The following is a 22,625-nucleotide window of genomic DNA, read 5'->3' as shown; positions in this document are numbered from 1 at the left end:
GGAATACCTGACCAGGGACATTTCTAAAGACTGGACAGTAGTGAGGAATACCTGACCAGGGACATTTCTAAAGACTGGACAGTAGTGAGGAATACCTGACCAGGGACATTTCTAAAGACTGGACAGTAGTGAGGAATACCTGACCAGGGACATTTCTAAAGACTGGACGTAGTGAGGAATACCTGACCAGGGACATTTCTAAAGACTGGACGTAGTGAGGAATACCTGACCAGGGACATTTCTAAAGACTGGACGTAGTGAGGAATACCTGACCAGAGACATTTCTAAAGACTGGACGGTAGTGAGGAATAACTGACCAGGGACATTTCTAAAGACTGGACGGTAATGAGGAATACCTGACCAGGGACATTTCTAAAGACTGGACGGTAGTGAGGAATAACTGACCAGGGACATATCTAAAGACTGAATGGTAGTGAGGAATACCTGACCAGGGACATTTCTAAAGACTGGACGTAGTGAGGAATACCTGACCAGGGACATTTCTAAAGACTGGACGTAGTGAGGAATACCTGACCAGGGACATTTCTAAAGACTGGACGTAGTGAGGAATACCTGACCAGAGACATTTCTAAAGACTGGACGGTAGTGAGGAATAACTGACCAGGGACATTTCTAAAGACTGGACGGTAGTGAGGAATACCTGACCAGGGACATTTCTAAAGACTGGACGGTAGTGAGGAATAACTGACCAGGGACATATCTAAAGACTGAACGGTAGTGAGGAATACCTGACCAGGGACATTTCTAAAGACTGGACGGTAGTGAGGAATACCTGACCAGGGACATTTCTAAAGACTGGACGGTAGTGAGGAATACCTGACCAGGGACATATCTAAAGACTGGACGGTAGTGAGGAATACCTGACCAGGGACATTTCTAAAGACTGGACGTAGTGAGGAATACCTGACCAGAGACATATCTAAAGACTGGACGGTAGTGAGGAATACCTGACCAGGGACATATCTAAAGACTGAACGGTAGCGAGGAATACCTGACCAGGGACATATCTAAAGACTGGACGTAGTGAGGAATACCTGACCAGGGACATTTCTAAAGACTGGACGTAGTGAGGAATACCTGACCAGGGACATTTCTAAAGACTGGACGTAGTGAGGAATACCTGACCAGGGACATTTCTAAAGACTGGACGGTAGTGAGGAATACCTGACCAGGGACATTTCTAAAGACTGGACGGTAGTGAGGAATACCTGACCAGGGACATATCTAAAGACTGGACGGTAGTGAGGAATACCTGACCAGGGACATTTCTAAAGACTGGACGTAGTGAGGAATACCTGACCAGAGACATATCTAAAGACTGGACGGTAGTGAGGAATACCTGACCAGGGACATTTCTAAAGACTGTACGTAGTGAGGAATACCTGACCAGGGACATTTCTAAAGACTGGACGGTAGTGAGGACAATCTATCGGACAGATTATATGCACAGTGGAACGAGTCGAACGAGGCCTCTCTCAGACTCGCTGGCTCTCCATTTGCGAATTCCATCAACATTAACTGATGTTTTTTTTTAGGTTTTGCACCTGCATACGGCCTGCCATCACACAAAACGTCAATACCACGTTATTAATGTGTTCATGGAACACAAGATCATGCGCACTCGACAAAATATGAATCACGTATGGAAAAGGGATGGGGTTGATTGAAAAGACTGACAGCCAGTCAAATAAGCAATTTTTTTGTATAATCAATATTTTGTGCTTTTCTTTTAGTGCAGATTTAAACATGTGTGTAAACATTTTCGTTTTGACCATTTCATGTATGTTCTTCATAACAAATAATTAAAACGAGTGTGTGCTAATTCCCTAAAACGTAAATGTAAAATAATAAGTATGCCTACCGTTAATAAACAATTGGCTAATAAACAATGCGGATGATTATCTGTAAGCAAGTCTTGCGGAGGGAATCTACCTTAGATTCAGCACTGTAACCCCCTCTCTTCTGGTGTCATGGCTGTTCTTTTCATTCTACAACACATTCAATCAGACAGTCCTACAGATCAGAGGAGGTCTGGACGAGGCTGATAACGCCGCCTGTGATTAACCCCTTCACTCTCTCTGGGGACCGCTTCTATTGTATTTCTGACTCTGTCGTCTCTCTCAGAAAATACCGTTTATGTTTGGTCGTGCAACGTGTAGGCTAAGCCCCCTTTTCTCTGGTATTTTAGGGAACGTTATATTTTACATTTCATTGTGGGAATTGAGATATATGCTAAACATTTTAATAGACTAGATATCATTACCAATCACTGGTGGGATTTTTAAAATGTGTTTTTCATAGGTATTTTTCCAGCTAATTCCTGGTGATGTTTGATGTTTTAGTGTCCCCTAATGTTTTAGGAACCTGGCAGATACACGTGTGTGGTGACTGTAGGCTAAAATGCAAATCACCTATTTTAAATGTGAACATATGATGGATGGTAAGCTGCTGCGTGAAGCCTTCGGTGGTTGGTATTGCACTTGATATAGCCTAGTCCAACAGACCGACAACAAAAATAGGATCAAACCCATGCTTTTCTTCAGCACTCAAACAAGCCAAGCAGCGACGGCGGGTTGTTTTGTCGCTCCCCATGCCCAGAATAATATGAGTTTAGAAACATCAAAATATCAATAGTCACTCGGTTGAAAATAAAACATGTCTAAGGATTTAAAAAATAGGCTTATAGCCGCATCCTATGTTCCCACTGCAGAACGCCTAAAAGAGCTGTCCAAAAAGAAAAATACAATTCACCTAAATTGTAAAGCATTTTTTCGAATCAAATTGTACATTTAATTCAGCACCAAATAGGTTGAATGAATAATAGTATTAGGCTTAGAAATATATAACTCATCCGAGGCATTAGTGTCGCGCTCTTACATGAAGTCTTTATTTTTGCCTGGCGAAACACTGGAAAGCGGCACACGCAAACGATCAGTGACATGAGGAAGAAAAAGCTGTTGGGGTGACTTGCTGTAGTAAAAAATGTAAACTTCTAGCTCGCTCCTATTTTGAGGCTTCTGCTGCGTCCTTTGCACACTGCATGGGTTAGCACGGGCAGAAGAGCTTATTATTATTTGTCAACTTTTAAATTAACTTCGAACAATTATTATTTATTGATAGTTAATGATACGTTATTATTATTACAAACTAGGCCTTCCTATTGGTATTTATTATAATTAAATAGTTGTGTTAGGCTATTTGAGAATTCAATTGTTTTAGTAAAACAATCAAAACGTTTTGGACTCGTGCTGCATGCAAGAGTAAATATTTGTATTTAGTACTTATAGTGAAAATGAAAATCCATATCCACGCATAGCAATAAACATTTTCTGGAGATGATCCCATATCTGGGCCTCTTGTTTTAAACTCACAACTCATATCGATCTCCAAAAATAGTTTGCTATTAAAAGCTATAGTTCTCTCAATCAATGGTTGAATTAAAAAACACATTAAGGTGAAAGCTTCATCCAAAATATTATCTCGAGAAGGTTCGTTGCAGACACAATAAAACGTGCTATGGCCAGTGCATTTAACCTGAAAATACAGCATTTTTATCCTCATTTCGAAATGTATTACTGGCTGCGTTTTAGAAACAAAACCAAGGATATATTATTTTTCTATTTAGATATAAGGTCGGGTTATTAAAAAAGAGTGTTCTAACAAATAAGATGTTCTGGTGCATAAAATGCAAGCCTTAGAAATAAAGCAGCCTTTAAATCAGCAGCAAAAAAACGTTTTTCTTTCTCTATTGGCTACATGGAATTAACGTTCACCTTACCATCGACAGCCTATTTTGATTGACGAAACAAGAAAATAAGCATTTTCTTCACGAATAAACGAAAAAACATTTGAAATTCGATCCATTTAATTCCAGTAGGCACATCCAACTATCTTTGCCACTAATGACACGCACGTCCTCTTGTCGTTCAAAATGAAACTCAATGGTCATAACAAAAGGTGGTCAAATTCTAGTCTGAAAGTTACATAACTAGGTCCAAAGAGTGGATGGTTTCTCCCTTCAGTTCCCGCCTAGCTCCTTTTATAGGCCACACGTAAAGTTATTTAGTCGAAGTCCCCAGAATGCCATTGGACGTTAGAATTAAGTTTTGTAGAATATGGGGGTAGGGATGGGTCGGGGTACCGTAAGCACCTCCCCTAGAAATGCAGCAAATAGCTCCCGTTTTCTTCTATGGGGTGGCTGCGCCCGCTGGGGGCTGGAGACGTGTTTCACGAAGCAGAGTCCTTGCATTGGCAGGCTGATGATGACACGTGCCTCCTCTTTACCACCCCCAGGCTCAAGCGTACCGCATTGGCATCGGTAACGACCAAGGAAAACCAACTGTGGAAGCGCTGCTGCAACCGTTATTATCAATAAACCAACTAAATAGTAGAAATTGCAACGCGCAATTTAGAGTAATCCTCTGCGTAATAAATTGGTTTCATTCAGAAAAATTGTGTATCACGATCGGACGTTTTCGTCGAGCTAAAGAAGAGAGTGCGTTAACAAGATGCAGAGACGGAGCGCCGACGTCTGAAGGTGACATGAACCTGGGGATGATCAAGAAGTGGAGATAGCAACTGAACATCCATCAGGGCTTTATAAAACCACCGTTTGTACCATAGCCTCGTTTTATTAATGTACAGAATCATACCTGCAAACTAAAGTTGTTGACAATTTATTGTATTTGAATTAGGGGAAAAAACGTCACCGACTAGGTAAACCAGACAGAGGAAGACACAATGGCACATTTAATTCGAAGCAAGTTTCAAAATAAACTGTCAAATGCGGCAACTTCCATGTCGAATAAATCCACTGCGAAGGTGAGCGGGATGATGGCCAGGATGGGCTTCCAGGCCGCCACAGACGAGGAGGGACTGGGCTTCGCCGCATGCGATGATTTGGATTACGATCACCGGCAAGGACTGCAGATGGACATCATGAAATCGGATGAAATGAGTGGTGGAGACGCTGGAGAAGGGAGTGGAGAGGGTGGGATGGCTGTAGGAGAAGACGGAATGGCGACCGGGGACAGCCACTACCAGAGAGATGGCACCGGACCCCCGCCCTCCGGTTCTAAAGCCTCAGGTCTGGGCGAAGAAGAAAAATCACCAAAAATCACCGCTTGGGAAGCGGGCTGGAACGTCACCAATGCAATTCAGGTAAACACGCATTCAGATAACCAGATGAAACTTCATAGGTTTTGCTAGTGTCCTCTTCCCCTCATTCACTCCTTCATTCATTCATTTTGTCGTGTTACCTGCCACAGCCAAAAGTAAAGAAATATACATAGCTTTTCCTTCAAACAGATTGCAACCATGAAATGAATACTTGAAAACGGCACATGGAGATGGGTTACGGCAGTCGATATAGACAACCAATTAGACTACCAAGGGTTCCTTATGAAAAATAAAGAAGAAGAACGAGCCCATCTGACAGGATATTTCGTTTTGATGTAGGATTTAGAGATGAATTGGGCTATTTGAACACATCGATCATTTATGTGATTTGGATAGGATCATAATGAGCGGGGGTGTTAGAATAAGAAGATAACCGCTGGGCGTGAAACGTAATGTTTTGTTGTATTTCATTATATGAAGCCATACACATAGCCTAGAGAATAATGATGAAATATACTGAAATAGTCTAATTCCATGGAGGAGACCCATAGACTTTCATTTGACAAAAGAAAATGACGTACTGGATCCATTGATGCGGTTTTACGCACGAGCTTGGCTCTCTCGATCCGGCGTGCATTCAAGTAGCAGCTCTACTATTTAAAAGGATCTCCCCTTCAGATCGACAGGTGACCTTCTAGATAACCATCTCATCAAGGTCATTAAGATATAGCCTAATCTATGCGGCTCTGTGCTTTTCTCGATAGTCTTTCCGATACGTTATAGCCATTTTATAACGCACTTCACCATTACATTACGCGTGTCCATCACCTACAACCATGTAATTAATATATGGTGACCGTTTAAATGTTAACATTTACTCGACAGTGTATTTCGTATGATGTGTTGCTTTGTTCCTGTTTAGATCCCATAAAGAGCTTATGGTTGATCCTATTAAATTCTAAAATGAGGCAAAAAAAGTCCCCAAGCCAAGCGCCGTCCCATCATACGTTATTCCGGCTATAGTCATCATCATGGCAGTCACCGTTACGTCAAGACGTGTCTCCTTTAGAACCCCTTAATGACGTTAACACAATTAGCTGGAATGGGCACGCTCACAGCGAAATGGAATCCCCACCAGAACACATGCATTATATCCACCATTGAATCATGTTACACATAGAATATATTATAATACTTATAATGCATGACGTTATGATCAACAAATACTACACAAATATATATTATAATCTGGAATTGGCCAACCCATTTTGTGTTTATTATGTCCATACCCATGTCAACCATTGAATGCTACAAACACGTAGCTTTAAGCTATACTGTCATGTATATATAGCATATGTTTAGGCTTTATTACAACGCATTAGTTATTACCAAGCAAAACCCACATTTTATATAGCCTATTGTATTGGATTTCCTATATTGTGGACTGGTTATGCGTTGTTCCCATAGGCCAATCCATCTCCATATTGTGTATTTTTGTGTTTTCAGGGGATGTTCGTTCTGGGTTTACCATACGCCATTCTCCACGGGGGCTACCTCGGACTGTTTCTCATTATTTTCGCCGCCGTGGTATGTTGCTACACGGGGAAAATCCTCATCGCCTGCCTGTATGAGGAGGACGAAGACGGTCAACTGGTGCGTGTGAGGGACACATACGTGGACATAGCCAACGCGTGTTGTCAGCCGAGGTTTCCATCTTTAGGTGGTCATATCGTGAATGTAGCCCAGATCATTGAGCTGGTAATGACGTGTATCCTGTACGTAGTTGTGAGCGGTAACCTGATGTACAACAGCTTTCCCACGCTTCCTATCTCTCAGAAGTCCTGGGCCATAGTGGCCACCGTCGCCCTGCTACCCTGCGCCTTCCTCAAGAACCTCAAATCCGTCTCAAAATTCAGCTTGCTGTGCACTATCGCGCACTTCGTCATCAACATCCTGGTAATTGCCTACTGCCTCTCCAGGGCGCGTGACTGGGCCTGGGACAAAGTCAAATTCTACATCGATGTAAAGAAGTTCCCAATTTCTATTGGAATCATTGTGTTCAGTTACACCTCTCAGATTTTCCTTCCGTCCCTCGAGGGGAACATGCAGAAGCCCAGCGAGTTCCACTGCATGATGAACTGGACCCACATCGCCGCGTGTGTCCTCAAAGGCCTGTTCGCCCTCGTGGCCTACCTGACTTGGGCGGATGCCACCAAGGAGGTCATCACCGACAACCTGCCGTCAACCATCCGGGCTGTCGTAAACCTATTCTTAGTGTCCAAAGCCTTACTGTCATACCCATTGCCATTCTTCGCTGCAGTCGAGGTTTTGGAGAAATCATTTTTTAATGAACAAGAACGCACGTGGTTCCCAAATTGCTACGGGGGCGATGGACGCCTGAAAGCGTGGGGCCTCTCTCTCAGATGCAGTCTTGTGGTGTTCACGTTGCTCATGGCCATTTATGTACCGCATTTTGCCCTTCTCATGGGTCTTACCGGCAGCCTGACGGGCGCAGGGCTGTGCTTTCTGCTCCCCAGCCTCTTCCACCTCAAGCTGCTATGGAGAAAGCTGCTATGGCACCACGTATTCTTTGATGTCGCTATATTTGTAATAGGAGGCATATGCGCTATCTCCGGTTTCATCCACTCAATGGAAGGACTCATAGAAGCTTATAAATATGGCATAGAAGATTAGCCAAGCCACAGTCTGCTGGATATAGATGTTACTGCACATACATCTTAAAGTGAATAACTGAAATCACCACTGAGCGCAGTCAGCCCATGCTTACACAATTCATGCGAAATAAATGCGCGCACAAAATGCAGTGCACGCACACATTTGCGCGTGCTCATTACACCCTTGCATTGACACACACGCGTGCGCTTGCGGAGAGTGAGAGACACAAAAGTCACAAAACATGACACACGATATGGACAATTCAACTTGTAATGTATAGCCTAAATATGACTAAATGAATATCCATATGTTTCAGTGGAGTGAAGGTTTACAATAGTTCAATCGACCTAAACAAAATTGCTAAATGAGCAATGCGTCTTTTCATGTCTCTATGGAGGTCACGTGCCACCTGGAGAGCCATTTCATTTGACATTCAAGTTTACATTCTTAGAAAAAAAGCTTCTGGAGAGAACCAAAAAGGGTTCTATGCTTGCTTCATGTATGGCACAACTTAAGGTTCTATATAGAACCAACGTTGGTCTAGAACCCTATATGGAACCCAAGGGTTCTATATTGAAAAACGTTTGGTTCAGTGGAGAAGAACCCCCGGGGGTTCTGATCAAAGAACCCCACAAAAGGGTGCTATATAGAACCTTTAGGGGTGCCAACCAACCCTTGTTGGTTCTTTCCAGGAGCTTTTATTATAGGAGTGCGTGTGGTTGTAGACTTTGACAAATCAACGGCATAATGTGACTAAATGGTATAAACGAAGTTGTGCGTTTTGATATGATGCCATTTTCTTCTTCTAAATTATTTGCAATATTTCAAATATTGTAATGTGGACCTATCATGATGACAACTAATATAATGGCAATAAAGTATATCACCAAGACAGAATAAATAGAATACATTTTTTACATTTATTTAACCTTTATTTAACAAGGCAAGCCAGTTAAGAACAAACTCTTATTTACAATGACGGCCTACACCTATACATATCATGGATGATGCCCATATAATGTGTTACTGAATACTAGGAATATCCCAAATATCTTTATTGAGAAGTAATTGTTCTCTCCAAGCGCTATAATGGAAACAGTATGATTATAGTGGTCTAATTACATACACAGCTACTTTAACTATGCATTGAATGTATGATATTGAGACAGATAAGAAAATCATTCTGGAATTGGAAGGTGGAAAAGAAATCGGTTATAACCAGAATAAGGAAAGACGTGTTTTGGATATTTGAATGAATAACCATTAGCCTACAACATATCGTTAGGCTTACACTTACCTGTCGCACATGAAATTGTGAGAAAAAAAACGGCAAATGCCCTTGAAGTAAAAAACTATGTCGTTAGCGTTCGGAGGACGGCGTTTTAGGACCACAAGTTCCAGTCATTTGACCCATATTCGCCCTAGACAGAGGAAAATACTGTCGCGTCAGTAAGAACAGCCAACCCACATGGAATTATGTCACTCTCAATTTGAAGTTATCCCCTGTTTCACATTATGCATTTTAATTGTAAACTATTCATGCGATATTAATTTGAATAATTCGAGGTCCGGAATCAAGTGTCTGAATCATACAAATATGAAGACATCATACAAAGAAGAACATGTGCATAAAGACATTTTTCATTCTGTGCAATCCAACGGGTCATGTGGAAATGTTATCAAACCGTATGTGTAGTGTTATTGTGGTTTCAAAAAGATGGAATGTAGCCTATATCTCATAAATCGTTATCATATATCGTGAAAATGAATATTAAAGAATAAAGAAATAAGTGAAATTATATTGTATACATGTGTGTGGTTTTATGTGATGAAAACGAAAACCGTTAGAAACATGTATTTTTTTTCTCTATAAATAGAATAAAATATGTAAAAAAAATGTTGAAGAATACTTTGAGATTTTTTTTCATATATACGATTAATAATAAAAAATACATGCATGGTTTTGTTTAATGATTAACATTTTATGAGTGTTATTCCTGTGTAATAGCCACTCTGAATTACAGGAAGTATGTAATTACATTCAAGACCAAAAAGGTAATGTTTCAGTTAATTAAATATGTGTTGTTTTTAAGCGCGCGCGCGAGAGAGAGAAAGAGGTCCAAGTGAGCACTGCCAACAGTGAATGCAGGTGCACAAGTCACGTGTCATAATTGTTACGGTTTGCTTCGATTAATGGTACATTTTAGCCAGTAATTGTCTATAATGACAGTAGCTTTTGCTATTGCTTGGAATAGCCTAGCCCTGTATATCTACAACGCTATATAGAATAAAGAAAACGGTAGCCTAAAGGTTAATAGTTTAAGGTTATGTGCAGTTTATAGGCCTAGTCCACTTTGGTTCATCATGCTTGTATAAATTTAGCGGAATGAAGTTATAACAGACGGTATGCTATTTTCCAGATTTTTGCTGTGGGGCACAAGCAGATAGGCCTGCCTGTTCATCGAACATGTGGATTGCGTGTTAAAAAAAAAAATTGCATCTGGACCGCAGGCCTATTTGGGAGGACCTGCACATCGTACACAGTCCATCTCCATAAGGTTTACAATCTGTTGATGTAAATGCATACATGGGCATTGACAGAGGTTTACAGTAGCTCTGTCTACCTCAGCCCAATCTGCACGCTCTACAGCTGAAAGTAGGCTACTAAAGAGGATGAGATTAGAACATGGAAAAGATGAGACGAAAAGAGGCGTTGCTGTCTGACTACACTACACGACCAAAAGTATGTGGACACCTGCTCATCGAACATCTCATTCTAATATCATGGGCATTAATATGGAGTTATTCTCCCTTTCCTGCTATAACAGCCTCCACTCTTCTGGGAAGGCTTTCCGCTAGATGTTGGAACATTGCTGCAGGGACTTTCTTCCATTCAGCCACAAGAGCATTAGTGAGGTCGGGCACTGATGTTGGGCGATTAGGCCCGCAGTCGACGTCCTAATTCATCCCAAAGGCATTAGATGGGGTTCAGGTCAGGGCTATGTACAGGCCAGTCAAGTTCTTCCACACCAATCTCAACTAACCATTTCTGTATGGACCTCACTTAGTGCTTGGGGACATTGGCATGCTGAAACAGGAAAGGGCCTTCCCCAAACTGTTGCCACAAAGTTGGAAGCACAGAATCATCTAGTTCTCATTGTATGCTGTAGCCTTAAGATTTCCCTTCACTGGAACTAAGGGGCCTGATCCACAGCCCTAGACCATTATTCCTCATCCACCAAACTTGTTGGCACTATGCATTCAGGCAGGTAGAGTTCTCCTGGCATCAGTCAAACCCAGATTCGTCCATCAGACTGCCAGATGGTGAAGCGTGATTCATCACTCAGGACGCGTTTCTACTGCTCCAGAGTCCAATGGCAGCGAGCTTTACACCACTCCAGCTGACACTTGGCATTGTGATCTTTGGCTTGTGTGCGTGCGGCTCCTCGGCCATGGAAACCCATTCTATGAAGCTCCCGACAAACAGTTCTTGTGATGTTGCTTCCAGAGGCAGTTTGAAACTCAAGTGTTGCAACCGAGGACAGACAATTTTTACACGCTATAGCACTCAGTGGTGCCATTCTGTGAGCTAGTGTGGCCTACCACTTCATGGCTGAGCCTTTGTTGCGTCTAGAGGTTTCCACTTCACATTAACAGCACTTACAGTTGACCGGGGGAGCGCTAGCTGAGCAGAAATCTGACCAACTGACTTGTTGCAAAGGTGGCATCCAATGATGGTGCCATGTTGAAAGTCACAGCTCTTCTGCAAGGCCATTCTACTGCCAATGTTTGTCTATGGAGATTGCATGGCTGTGTGCTTGACTTTGGGGCGGCAGGGTAGCCTAGTGGTTAGAGAGCTGGACTAGTAACCGAAAAGTTACAAGATCAAATCCCTGAGCTGACAAGGTAAAAATCTGTTCTTCCCCTGAACAAGGCAGTTAACCCACTGTTCCTAGGCCGTCATTGAAATTAATTTATTCTTAACCGACATGCCTAGTTAAAGGTTAAATAAATAAAATACATTGTCAGCGATGGCTGTAGCCAAAATTGCTGATTCCACTCATTTGAAAGGGGTGTACACACTAATATGAAAGTATTTGAGCTGAGAGTCGATATTTTATTCACAGAAATTACTATAGCAATTTAGTTACATTTAGACTTCGCTTAGTTGCCTTTTCAAAATCACATCAGTGGCGGTATGGTTGATCGTCCCCAGGTACAAGGAAATCAAATCATTAACGGCATAACTGATGGGAGTATCGGACCAGTGCCAAACTAAATTCGTGACGCAAACGCTCAACCAACTGGAGTGTTAAAATGGCTGCTCATTCAGCACTTGCGTTTAACGACACTGACACCTGAACGTAGAGGTATAGTACAGCGACGAGGCACAGGGAATGATTAATTGCGTCGCTTACCATCGAGCTATAATTAGAATATAGCCAACTATGGAATCACGCCTTTGTGATTAAACAGAGGGTTGCGTTACATAGTATATTCAAATGATATTGGAAGTGAATGTAACGTACAGACCAAGTAGTCACAAGAAAATTTAGAGCAAATTCTTTATTTCTCCGGATCAGTCAAAATGTTGATATATGGCTGCTTCATGAGAATGAGTGGTACGCCATCTAGTGGCACTCAAGGGCGTTGCCATTACCAGTGAAAAGGGTTCTGGCTACTGTACCTGAATGATTTGAACAAAGTAAACTTAAATGTACTGTAGTTCTCCATATAACATGTGCATTAGATATATTAGGCTACCTCAAAGTAAAAAATTAAAAACAGATTTGAATGATGCTCCATTGCAAGTTTGGCATTGTAACCTCCTATCCCTCATGAACACTGCAACAACATGTCAAGCCAATATATTTATTCAAGTAATGACAGTGAATACCACAAAATTCTCATAATTTTACTAACAAAACAGTAAAATATTTACAAAGATAAAATGCCATAGAAAAGGCAGCAGAACTTACAGAAGGGCATCAAGACGCCAGATGACAATACATTCATAGAGAAGAAGAAAGCCAAGTTATCCATAGCAGTGAAGTCAAGTTTTAGTATAGTCAAGCATGTGTCATGTTCATTAGACAGCAAACTAACGACTGAAGCAGTCCAAGAATGATGACTTTTGTTACACGCCTTAATGAACACGACCGTGACCACAGTACTGTGTAGGTGGTGGGAAACTTCCAACCAGGATTTCTGAAACACCATGCAACGGTCCTCATTTGTTTTGCTCTGGGCTGTGAGACATGGCAGTGGGCGTCTTGGTAGATTTCTCCACCACCCAGGGATGGGTCAGGACACCCTGGATAGGGAGCCTGTGGAGAGGGTTGTGCTTCAGCAGTTTGTCTATTAGGTCTCTGCTGCCGGCGCCAACGTGAACCGGGTAAGTGAACTCCACCTGCAAGAAGGAGAGGTGGATTCAGAGTTGTGTTCCAGGTATATAACATAAACCTGTTCAGTTTAATCCTAAACATCTACCAATACATAGTCGACATGATCCGTGCAGGAAATAAACACTACCGTGGTGTTACCAGCACCGCGTTTTAAACTGGGTGAAAGAACATTCCACGTTTTTATAAAACTATTCAAGTTGAATCGATAGTGAAGGCATTAATAAATGGACTTTCCTGTCAACCAATACCAAACAGCTAAATAAGAGACCAATTCACAGCAAGCTCTAAGCTCTTACCAACTGAGCACCAGATGACGTTATCTAAGCATGGTTTAAAGTATGCATTTCACCATAAGTCTACACCGGTTGTTTACAAAGCATGTGACAAATACAATTTGACCTAGACGTAAACCAATAGGCGCAAAGCTGAATCAACGTGTCTTGCTGCCGTTAAATATTGTTTTCTATCCCAATTGTAAAGCAACACCAACAGCTCCACATAAAATAACTTTAGTCAGTTCTGACCCGTGAGATCTTGCGATAAGTGTCCTCATTGTTCTTGGTCTCAAATGGAGGGCGTCCCACAAGGAACTCATAGCAGAGCACCCCCAGGCTCCACAGATCCACCTTCTCATCATGGGTTCTGCCCTCAATCATCTCTGGAGGCAGGTAGTCCAGAGTGCCACACAGAGTCGACCTCCTGGACAGAGGGTGGAAGAGCATCAAGGGTATATTCAGTGAGGTGAAACATCAGGAATGTAGCAGATGGAAAAGTAACAACTTCCCTATTCCACATGACAATGCTTCCGGCTGCAGAAAGCAAACTAACCTCACATCAATGTCGACGCACAATCTCAAGTTGCGAATAAACTTCCAACAAAGGTGATGGATGGAGGGGTTACCTTGAGGAGGGCGTATGCACCGACCAGCCAAAGTCTGCTATCTTCAGCTCCCCGTTGGCCCCCAGCAGCAGGTTCTCAGGCTTGATGTCCCGGTGGATGACTTTCTTAGAGTGGCAGTAGTTCAGGGCATCCGCCAGCTCCATGATGTACTGGAGAAACAGAATGGTTTCCATTTAGGCCGAGGGTGTCCAAACATCTGAGCCGCATGAGGAAGATTTAGGAACGGCAGCCTCAGCACGTGATTTAAGATGTTTCATATAACTTATTTTTGATAATATAATCAGAAAAATATTTTAAGGGCATTTAGGACTACAAAGACCTGGCAAATCCAGTCCTGACTAATTTGAATTCAAATGATTGTAGGCTTTGAAGTGATTAAAAAGTGTCACGGTAGTGGAATGCTCAGGAAAGCAGAGACACTTAAGTTCATCTTGATATTTAGAACGCTGCAACTCAGTCCGAGTGTCCTACAGACAAACAGACCAGCTGTGGCTGCAGATCTTAACGGCAGAATCATTGTGCAGGAAACTGCCCATGTCTAGCCTAAACCGTTCAAAGGTCATAGTTCAGTTATGGCATTACTGGTGCCATGTTTGTGGTTGCCGTTATGCCTATCGCAGGCCACACTTCAAATAATTCCACAAACGATAGTCACGGGCCATGTTAAACTACTCTCAAAGTAAATTCTTTTTTAAAAGTATACAAATTCCTCTTACCGTGGCACTCCTTTGTTCATCAAAGCTTCCGCATCGTTGCAGCTCACTGTACAGTTCCCCTTTAGGAGCAAACTCCAGGATGAGGTAAACACGAGCCGTGTCATGAAAGTAACCATAAAGACGCAGGATATTGGGGTGCCTGTGAGAGAAAAGCTGAATTAATCGGTGCATTAATGTCATGTTTAACATTAAGGCTGATGTGTTACTCATCCACAGGGGATGATACTAGGACTAGCCTGGTAGACAGAAAATATTTGATCCTACTAGCCAACCACTCAGTGCCTTGTGTATGTAGGACTGATTACTGTACAACTCAATTGTTGAAGAGGGTTATTAATTTGACTGTTCCTTGTTATGCCCCAACAGAAGTTGACCAATGCACTAAACAGACGTGACAACCACCAGTCAGTCCATCTGAATGTCAGCTAGGACGGCATGATCAGCACCCACCTGAGGTGTGACTGGATCTCCACTTCCCGCCGTAGCTGGTGCTCCACCCCGGCCTTCTCCAGCTGCTTCTTGAAGAGCACCTTGAGGGCCAGGATGAACATGGTCTGGCGCTCCCTGGCCAGGTACACGTTGCCAAACTTACCCTTCCCTAAGGGACGACCGATGTCAAAGTTCTCCAGGGCCCAGCGTTTCCTACAATAGGAAGATCAGCCAAGTCAGTTACACCATAGAAACCATTACCGTCACAGTAACGAGGCAGAAGTGTATTGTAACCATTCTACGGCAGTGACATTGGAACAGAATCACAGCATCTGGTCTGATTCAACGTTCAGTCAACCACCTGCACTTACTTTGAAGAAGCAGTTGAGGATTCACTCTTGGTAGGTTTATCTGAACAAACAAAACAATTGTAAGAGTGGACCAAGGAATACCAACCATCCAATCTGACCATTACAAAACGTTTTGGGTCTTACTTTGTGGCTTTTCCTGCTTGGATTGTTCAGTGGCTCTGGCTGGCTCAGAACTTGCAGGAGTTGAAGCATTGGTGTGGGTCTTTGGCTGGCTCTGGGTTAGGGTCGGAACCTTTGACTGGCTGGGGGTCTGGACAGGTTTGGGGGTCTGGGTTTGAGGTTGCCCTTTAACAGATTTGAGGCTCTGTATTTGAGACTGCGATTTAGGCTGGGGTTGAACAGGATTCACATTCTGATAACCAGCTTGCTGTTGTGTGGTCTTGGTGTGTGGGACTGTGGTCTCCGGCTTCTGGGTCATGGATCGCTGGATACGCTGCGGCCCATTTGACGGCCCTAGAACGCGCTGGGCTGGTGTGGCGTAGGCCACAGGTTTGTGACCACTGGACGACTGGGACACGGGAACACGCTTCGGCCCATCACTTGTAAGCTAAACATATGGGGAGGGAAGTCACGAGTACTATTAAGGCAAGACACAGAAAGATATCAGCACACTGCTTTATGCAACCAAATAGTTAGTTGCATGCTAGATATTGCAGTCAATGTTTTGGTCAAGCCATGACTCGTCCTATTTAGGAGGATGACAGTTTCCTGTTTCTTTAGTTACAGCAGTGTTAATGTAGCCTGGCCATTGAGTCCCACAGGACATGCAGGCTTTTATACAAGGCCATCCACAGCACGTAGCAAGTTGAACTGAGTAGTGAACTAAATGCATTTCAACTACATGTTGCATATTTATTTTTTATTTAACTAGGCAAGTCCGTTAACTTCACTAGGATAGGGGGCAGCATTTTCACATTATATGAATAGCGTGCCCAAAGTGAACTGCCTCCTACTCTTTCCCAGATGCTAATATATGCATATTATTATTACTATTGGATAACAGAACTCCTGGCAGGCAAAAACCGGAGAAAACCCAAACAGGAAGTGAGAATTCTGAGGCTGGTCGATTTAACCCATCGCCTATTGAAATCCCAGTGGGATATGGTTCTGTTTGCACTTCATACGGCTTTCACTAGATGTCAACAGTCTGTAGAACATTGAATGAAGCTTCTACTGTGATGTGGGGCCGGATGGAAGCTGGTTTAGTCAGCGGTCTGGCAGAGTGCCAGTTCCTGGTCACGCACATTCCACATGATATCGACTTGCGTTCCATTACTTCTATAGACAAAGGAATTCTCCGGTTGGAACGCTATTGAATATTTATGATAACATCCTAAAGATTGATTCTCTACTTAGTTTGACAATTTTATTCGACCTGTAATATAATTTTGAAGTTTGTCCGACTGGATCTGCGCGAGCATTTGGATGTGTACTATACGTGCTAGTTGGACATAAATAATGAACATTATCGAACAAAACAATGTGGAATTAGGATTCCTGGGAGTGCATTCTGATGAAGATCAAAGGTAAGGGAATATTTATGACGTAATTTCGTATTTGTTGACTGTTGACGGAGAAATGTTGTTTCTATCTGAGCGCCGTCTCAGATTGCATGGTTTGCTTTTTCCGTAAAGTTTTTGAAATCTGACAGTGGTTGCATTAAGAACAAGTGTATCTTTAATTCTATGTAAAACATGTATCTTTCAAAGTTTATGATGAGTATCTGTTATTTGATGTGGCACTCTGCAATTTCTCCGGATATTTTTGAGGCATTTCTGAACATGGCGCCATTGTAAACTGAGATTCTTGGATATAAATATGCACATTATCGAACTAAACATACATGTATTGTGTAACTTGATGTCCTATGAGTGTCATCTGCTGAAGATAAAAGGTTAGTGATTAATTTTATCTAAATTTCTGCTTTTTGTGACTACTATCTTTTACTGGGAAAATGGCTGTGTTTCTGTGGCTATGTACTGACTAGAGGTCGACCGATTATGATTTTTCAATGCTGATGCCGATTATTGGAGGACAAAAAAAGCCGATCGATTAATTGGCCGATTTATTTAAAATATATATATATATATATATATTTTAACACACAGCTCTGAAGTGACAATGATACTGAAGAGTCTGCTTAGGAGACAAATACTCTCAACGGTTTGAATAAAAAGAGAGTTTAAGTTACCTGTGATGAATGTTGAAAACAAAAACTTTAATTTCTATATGCAGGAAATGCTATTTTAATAATGGGCATGGTAAGAATTGACAACCAAAGTGCGAGTCATAATTCCCATGACACCTAGCAAAATCTGAAAAGCGGTTCCTTCACTTATCCCACAAAATATTTTTAGATTCACTTAAAGGTCTGTGTTTCGTGTAGGTTTACATCACCTGTGTAGATATCCATAGGACAAGGTAACTCTGATCAATATTCGCTAAATATAAGCGAAGATACATTTTTTTTGTAGAGCGGATTTATGAAGATATGTTGACAAACGTTACCTTATCCTAGTGAGATTTACACGGGTATCAAAACGTCGAGGCGGTTTAAGCCTGCACGAAACAGACCTCATTTGAAGTAGATCAAGACATTCTCTATGGAAGACATGAACGGTAAAATAACGAAGGAACCCCTTTCAAATTCAGCCGCAAGTTATTACAGGAATTATAACGCGTCGACTATTTCTCTAAACCATATACCTTTGACTAATCCGGAAACTATCACCTCAAACAAAAACGTTTATTCCGTTCTGTATTTTATCTAACGGGTGGCATCCATGAGTCTAAATATTACTGTTACATTGCACAACCTTCAATGTTGTCATAATTACGTAAAATTCGGACAAATTAGTTCTCAAAGAGCCAGGCGGCCCAAACTGTTGCATATACCCTGACTCTGCGTGCAATAAACGCAAGAGAAATGACACAATTTCACCTGGTTAATATTGCCTGCTAACCTGGATTTCTTTTAGCTAAATATGCAGGTTTAAAAATATATACTTGTGTATTGATTTCAAGAAAGGCATTGATGTTTATGGTTAAGTACACATTGGAGCAATGACAGTCATTGATTGATTGTTTTTTTATAAGATAAGTTTAATGCTAGCTAGCAAATTACTGCATTCGCTAACAGGCAGGCTCCTCATGGAGTGCAATGTAATCAGGTGTTAGAGCATTGGACTAGTTAACTGTAAGGTTGCAAGATTGGATCCCCCGAGCTGACAAGGTTAAAAATCTGTCGTTCTGCCTCGTTCCTAGGCTATCATTGAAAATAAGAATGTGTTAACTGACTTGCCAAGTTAAATAAAGATTAAAGGTGTAAAAAAAAAAAAGCCCAAAAATACCGATTTACGATTGTTATGAAAACTTGAAATCGGCCATTCCGATTAATCGGTCGACCTCTAGTACTGACCTAACAATCGTTTGGTGTGCTTTCGCGGTAAATCCTTTTTGAAATCAGACATGTGTAGCTTTAATTTGGTATCTTTCATGTGTGATTTAATGAAAGTTCGATTTTTATAGTAATATATTTGAATTTGGCGCTCTGCATTTTTACTGGCTTTTGGCCAAGTGGGACATCAGCATCCCACATATCCCAGAGAAGTTAAGAACAAATTCTTTTTACAATGAACGCCTAGGAACGGTGGGTTAACTGCCTTGTTCAGGGGTAGAACGACAGATTTTTACCTTGTCAGCTCAGGGATTCAATCTTGCAACCTTACGTTTAACAAGTCCAACGCTCTAACCACCTGCCTCACGAGGAGCCCGCCTGTTACGCGAATGCAGTAAGAAGCCAAGGTAAGTTGCTAGCTAGCATTAAACTTATTATAATAAACAATCAATCATAATCACTAGTTATAACTACACATGGTTGATGATATTACTAGTTTATCTAGCGTGTCCTGCGTTGCATATAATCGATGCAGTGCGCATTCGTGAAAAAGGACTGTCGTTGCTCTAACGTGTACCTAACCATAAACATCAAGGCCTTTATGATCAATACACATTAGTATATTTTTAAACCTGCATATTTAGCTAAAAGAAATCCAGGTTAGCAGGCAATATTAACCAGGTGAAATTGTGTCACTCCTCGTGAGCGCCACTTTCAGAACTAGTTGCAACAAAATATACAAAAGTACCAGAGAATCTTTTTAATGAGCCATAACCAGTGGCATATGGTGAACATTTTAAATGTTTCTTCCACATTAACACAACCCCTCTGAAGAGGTGCAGGGGGCTGCCTTAAGCAACATCAGCACCCAGGGAACAGTGGGTTAACTGCCTTGCTCAGGGGCATAACCACAGATTTTTACCTTTTCTTCTATAAATCCATTGTTGCCCAGTATGCTCCCATTAAGTCCGGTTTGCATTGAAACACATTGGGATCATGTGTTGACATCACTAATATGCAATGAAGCTAAGTAATCATGCATTTTCTTTAGATTTAATATAAGTAAGATACTCAAGCTGCAGTTATGCCTTTAAGATTACGGTTGAAGGATTTCAGGGATAGAACACCTACAAGTAGATGACAAGTTGGAATTGAGGGACAAGTTGACTATTGGACTACTCATGTGGTTAGGACATTGTCCTTCATTCATCCAGGTGATTCTGTTTTTTGGTCCAACTACCTTTGCAATACAACAGCAGGCTTAAGACACATTTAACAGTACTGCAAGTGTGAACCCGCGTTCAAAAATAATTTGTGCATGGTGTCTTAGCCACAGAGGGATAGTGAGGGTGCAGGGTTACGAACAAACCAAGCAGTAACACCAGAATCAACTAATCAAGTCTATGGATAAAATTAGACACCCATGTTATTAGTAACTTCACACAACGAACAGTAATTTAATCATTTTAGAAGTTAATCTTGGATAAGAAATGTGTCTACAACATTTGGACATTTAAATGTATTTATGGACATGGGCTTTTTGGAACACCCACAGGCTTTAACAATACAGTCGGTATCCTTTTAGCCCAGCCCTGAGTACTCATTTTACCAAACATATGGTTGTAAGTAAAGTAGTAACTTCACATGAGATTAAGTTATTTCTTTCAAATTTGGGCTGTATAAATCAGAAATGTCTAAACTTTGATTGGCTCCAATTCAGAGAGGTTGGGTTAAATGCAGAAGACCCATTTCAGTCGTACAATTGACTATGTAACCCCCTTTACTGGTACACGTACCTACGCTAAATACTTTGCCATATAGCAGTGTTGCTTACTGGATCTACACTACTTCAAGGCAACAAAAAAGTGCAGTTGGCAATAATCACCTTCATATTTCGTCAAACCTGCCTAATTCTCACTTGAAACATTTAGTTTAATAGGCCAAATTACACTTAAAATATGAGTCCAAAGTGACCTGTTACTTCAATTTGTAGTCTATGACACTTCATATTTGTAACAAATTCTCACGAAGTAGTTTGGATGTGACGTCAGATAGTGAACTAGCAACTTACATTTTATTCAACTAGAAAAGTCAGTTAACACATTCATGTTTACATAATGTATAAAGTAACTTTCGTTAGCTAAGTTACATCGATTTTTCTTACTGGTAAATTTAGTGCATCTTACTTCACTGGAATTAGTTAATTGGTACTTTCTTGGTAAATTGTAGTTAGTTATTTTCAAAAGGTAGCTTACCCAACACTGACCATTATTAGTTAGTTGAATCATGTGATACGAACAACGGGGTTAGGATTGTCTTCATAGCTAGCTAACGTTACATCCTGTGTATTTCCATGACAAAAAGTTGGAACAGTGTTAACTAGAATGCAGAACTGACCTTGTGTTCAGACACAGGCCTTTGATGCTTCGAGTCCTTTGCCAACTTGAGTCTAGCAGCATCCATATTCTGTAGAAATATTTAAATGTGGTTAGCGCATTTAGCCAAAAGAAAAGTAGCAAGCTAGCTAACATTGATAGCTAACGTTAGCTAGCTAGCTTCAGTATGCCTAACGTTAACATCCATATTTCATACTTGATTATGGGGTCTAAACTTACCGAAATCTTAGCTACGACGGTTCAAAAACCAGCAGTGACTTCTCTTACGTCGTGTATTGATGAATATTGGACACCAAACCCCAATCTAGCAAGCCGACTCTCAGTTCTGCAAACTGATGCACGGGTTAGCCAACTCGTTAACGTTAGCTAGCAAGTCAGCCAAACCAGATATTTCGATTCCAAGCGAAAGAAACCTCGTTTCGCAAACGTTAGCTCGATAGTATTTCGATATTTGCTATCAGCCCACGAGTTTGGTAGCTATATTAATATTTCATCTGGATAACTAGCGTGTAACTAAAATGCACATTGCACTCTAGTCAATCACACACTGACTCGCTAACTGCGTCTTGTTTAATTTCAAACATCCCTCTTTTAAATGCCTTTAAAAACGCTAAGGCCTGTGATTGGTTGACGGGCGACCCTCTTCCAAATAACCATTGGCTAACACAGGTTTGGTCATAACGTGGTACTCGAAATGCAATCTGGGAATTTCAGTGGCAATGGCAATAACGAGATGGATTTCCACTTGTTACCACTAGTTGTGCACGACTCCAGGATTTTTGGAGTCGACTCCGACTCCTGTGGTTGGAGTCGTACGAGTCGACTCTTGCTCGACTCCCAAAACACGCTGAAACGGATGTGCACCCACATACACACCACCTCATTATTGTGGAGTCGTACTAGGAAGATTACGACTGCGTTCTAGAGGACCGAAATGAGCTTGATGCCTATTTATTTACTTTAATTTATTTAACCTTTATTTAACTAGGCAAGTCAGTTAAGAACAAAGTCTTATTTACAATGACGGCCTACCAAACGCAAAAGACATCCTGTGGGGACGGAGGCTGGGATTAAAATAAATAACATAAATACCGGACAAAACACACATCACGACAAGAGACAACACAACACTACATTACATAAAAAGAGACCGAATACAACAACATAGCAAGGCAGCAACACGCGACAACACAGT

The 22,625-nt window shown here is 41.4% G+C and overlaps 2 protein-coding genes across 2 annotated transcripts; one reads left to right on the top strand and one right to left on the bottom strand.

Moving 5' to 3' along the window:
• Positions 1-4,761: 4,761 nt before the first annotated feature.
• slc32a1 (solute carrier family 32 member 1) lies at positions 4,762-7,833 on the top strand. The gene is made up of 2 exons (XM_038967976.1): positions 4,762-5,181; positions 6,646-7,833. The coding sequence occupies exons 1-2, from the start codon at positions 4,762-4,764 to the stop codon at positions 7,831-7,833; spliced, it is 1,608 nt and encodes a 535-aa protein (XP_038823904.1).
• A 4,530-nt stretch (positions 7,834-12,363) lies between these two features.
• Positions 12,364-21,982, bottom strand: aurka (aurora kinase A). The gene is made up of 9 exons (XM_038967968.1): positions 21,650-21,982; positions 21,432-21,500; positions 15,761-16,184; positions 15,638-15,677; positions 15,288-15,479; positions 14,838-14,976; positions 14,122-14,270; positions 13,745-13,919; positions 12,364-13,225 (listed from the first exon to the last, which is right to left on the bottom strand). Exons 2-9 carry the CDS (start codon positions 21,495-21,497, stop codon positions 13,046-13,048), a joined length of 1,365 nt encoding a protein of 454 aa, XP_038823896.1. The 5' UTR covers positions 21,498-21,500; positions 21,650-21,982; the 3' UTR covers positions 12,364-13,045.
• Positions 21,983-22,625: the final 643 nt, after the last annotated feature.

Source organism: Salvelinus namaycush, chromosome 2 (assembly GCF_016432855.1).
Source record: "Salvelinus namaycush isolate Seneca chromosome 2, SaNama_1.0, whole genome shotgun sequence".
NCBI lineage: Eukaryota > Metazoa > Chordata > Actinopteri > Salmoniformes > Salmonidae > Salvelinus > Salvelinus namaycush.
This window is presented reverse-complemented; position numbering and strand designations above follow the sequence as displayed.

Coding starts and splice junctions, on each gene's coding strand:
- slc32a1 (XM_038967976.1), top strand. CDS start 4,762: ATGGCACATTTAATTCGAAGCAAGTTTCAAAATAAACTGTCAAATGCG. Junction 5,182..6,645: donor ACGTCACCAATGCAATTCAG/GTAAACACGCAT, acceptor TTGTGTTTTCAG/GGGATGTTCGTTCTGGGTTT.
- aurka (XM_038967968.1), bottom strand. CDS start 21,497: ATGGATGCTGCTAGACTCAAGTTGGCAAAGGACTCGAAGCATCAAAGG. Junction 15,678..15,760: donor CAAGCAGGAAAAGCCACAAA/GTAAGACCCAAA, acceptor TTGTTTGTTCAG/ATAAACCTACCAAGAGTGAA. Junction 14,977..15,287: donor GAGATCCAGTCACACCTCAG/GTGGGTGCTGAT, acceptor TTTCTCTCACAG/GCACCCCAATATCCTGCGTC.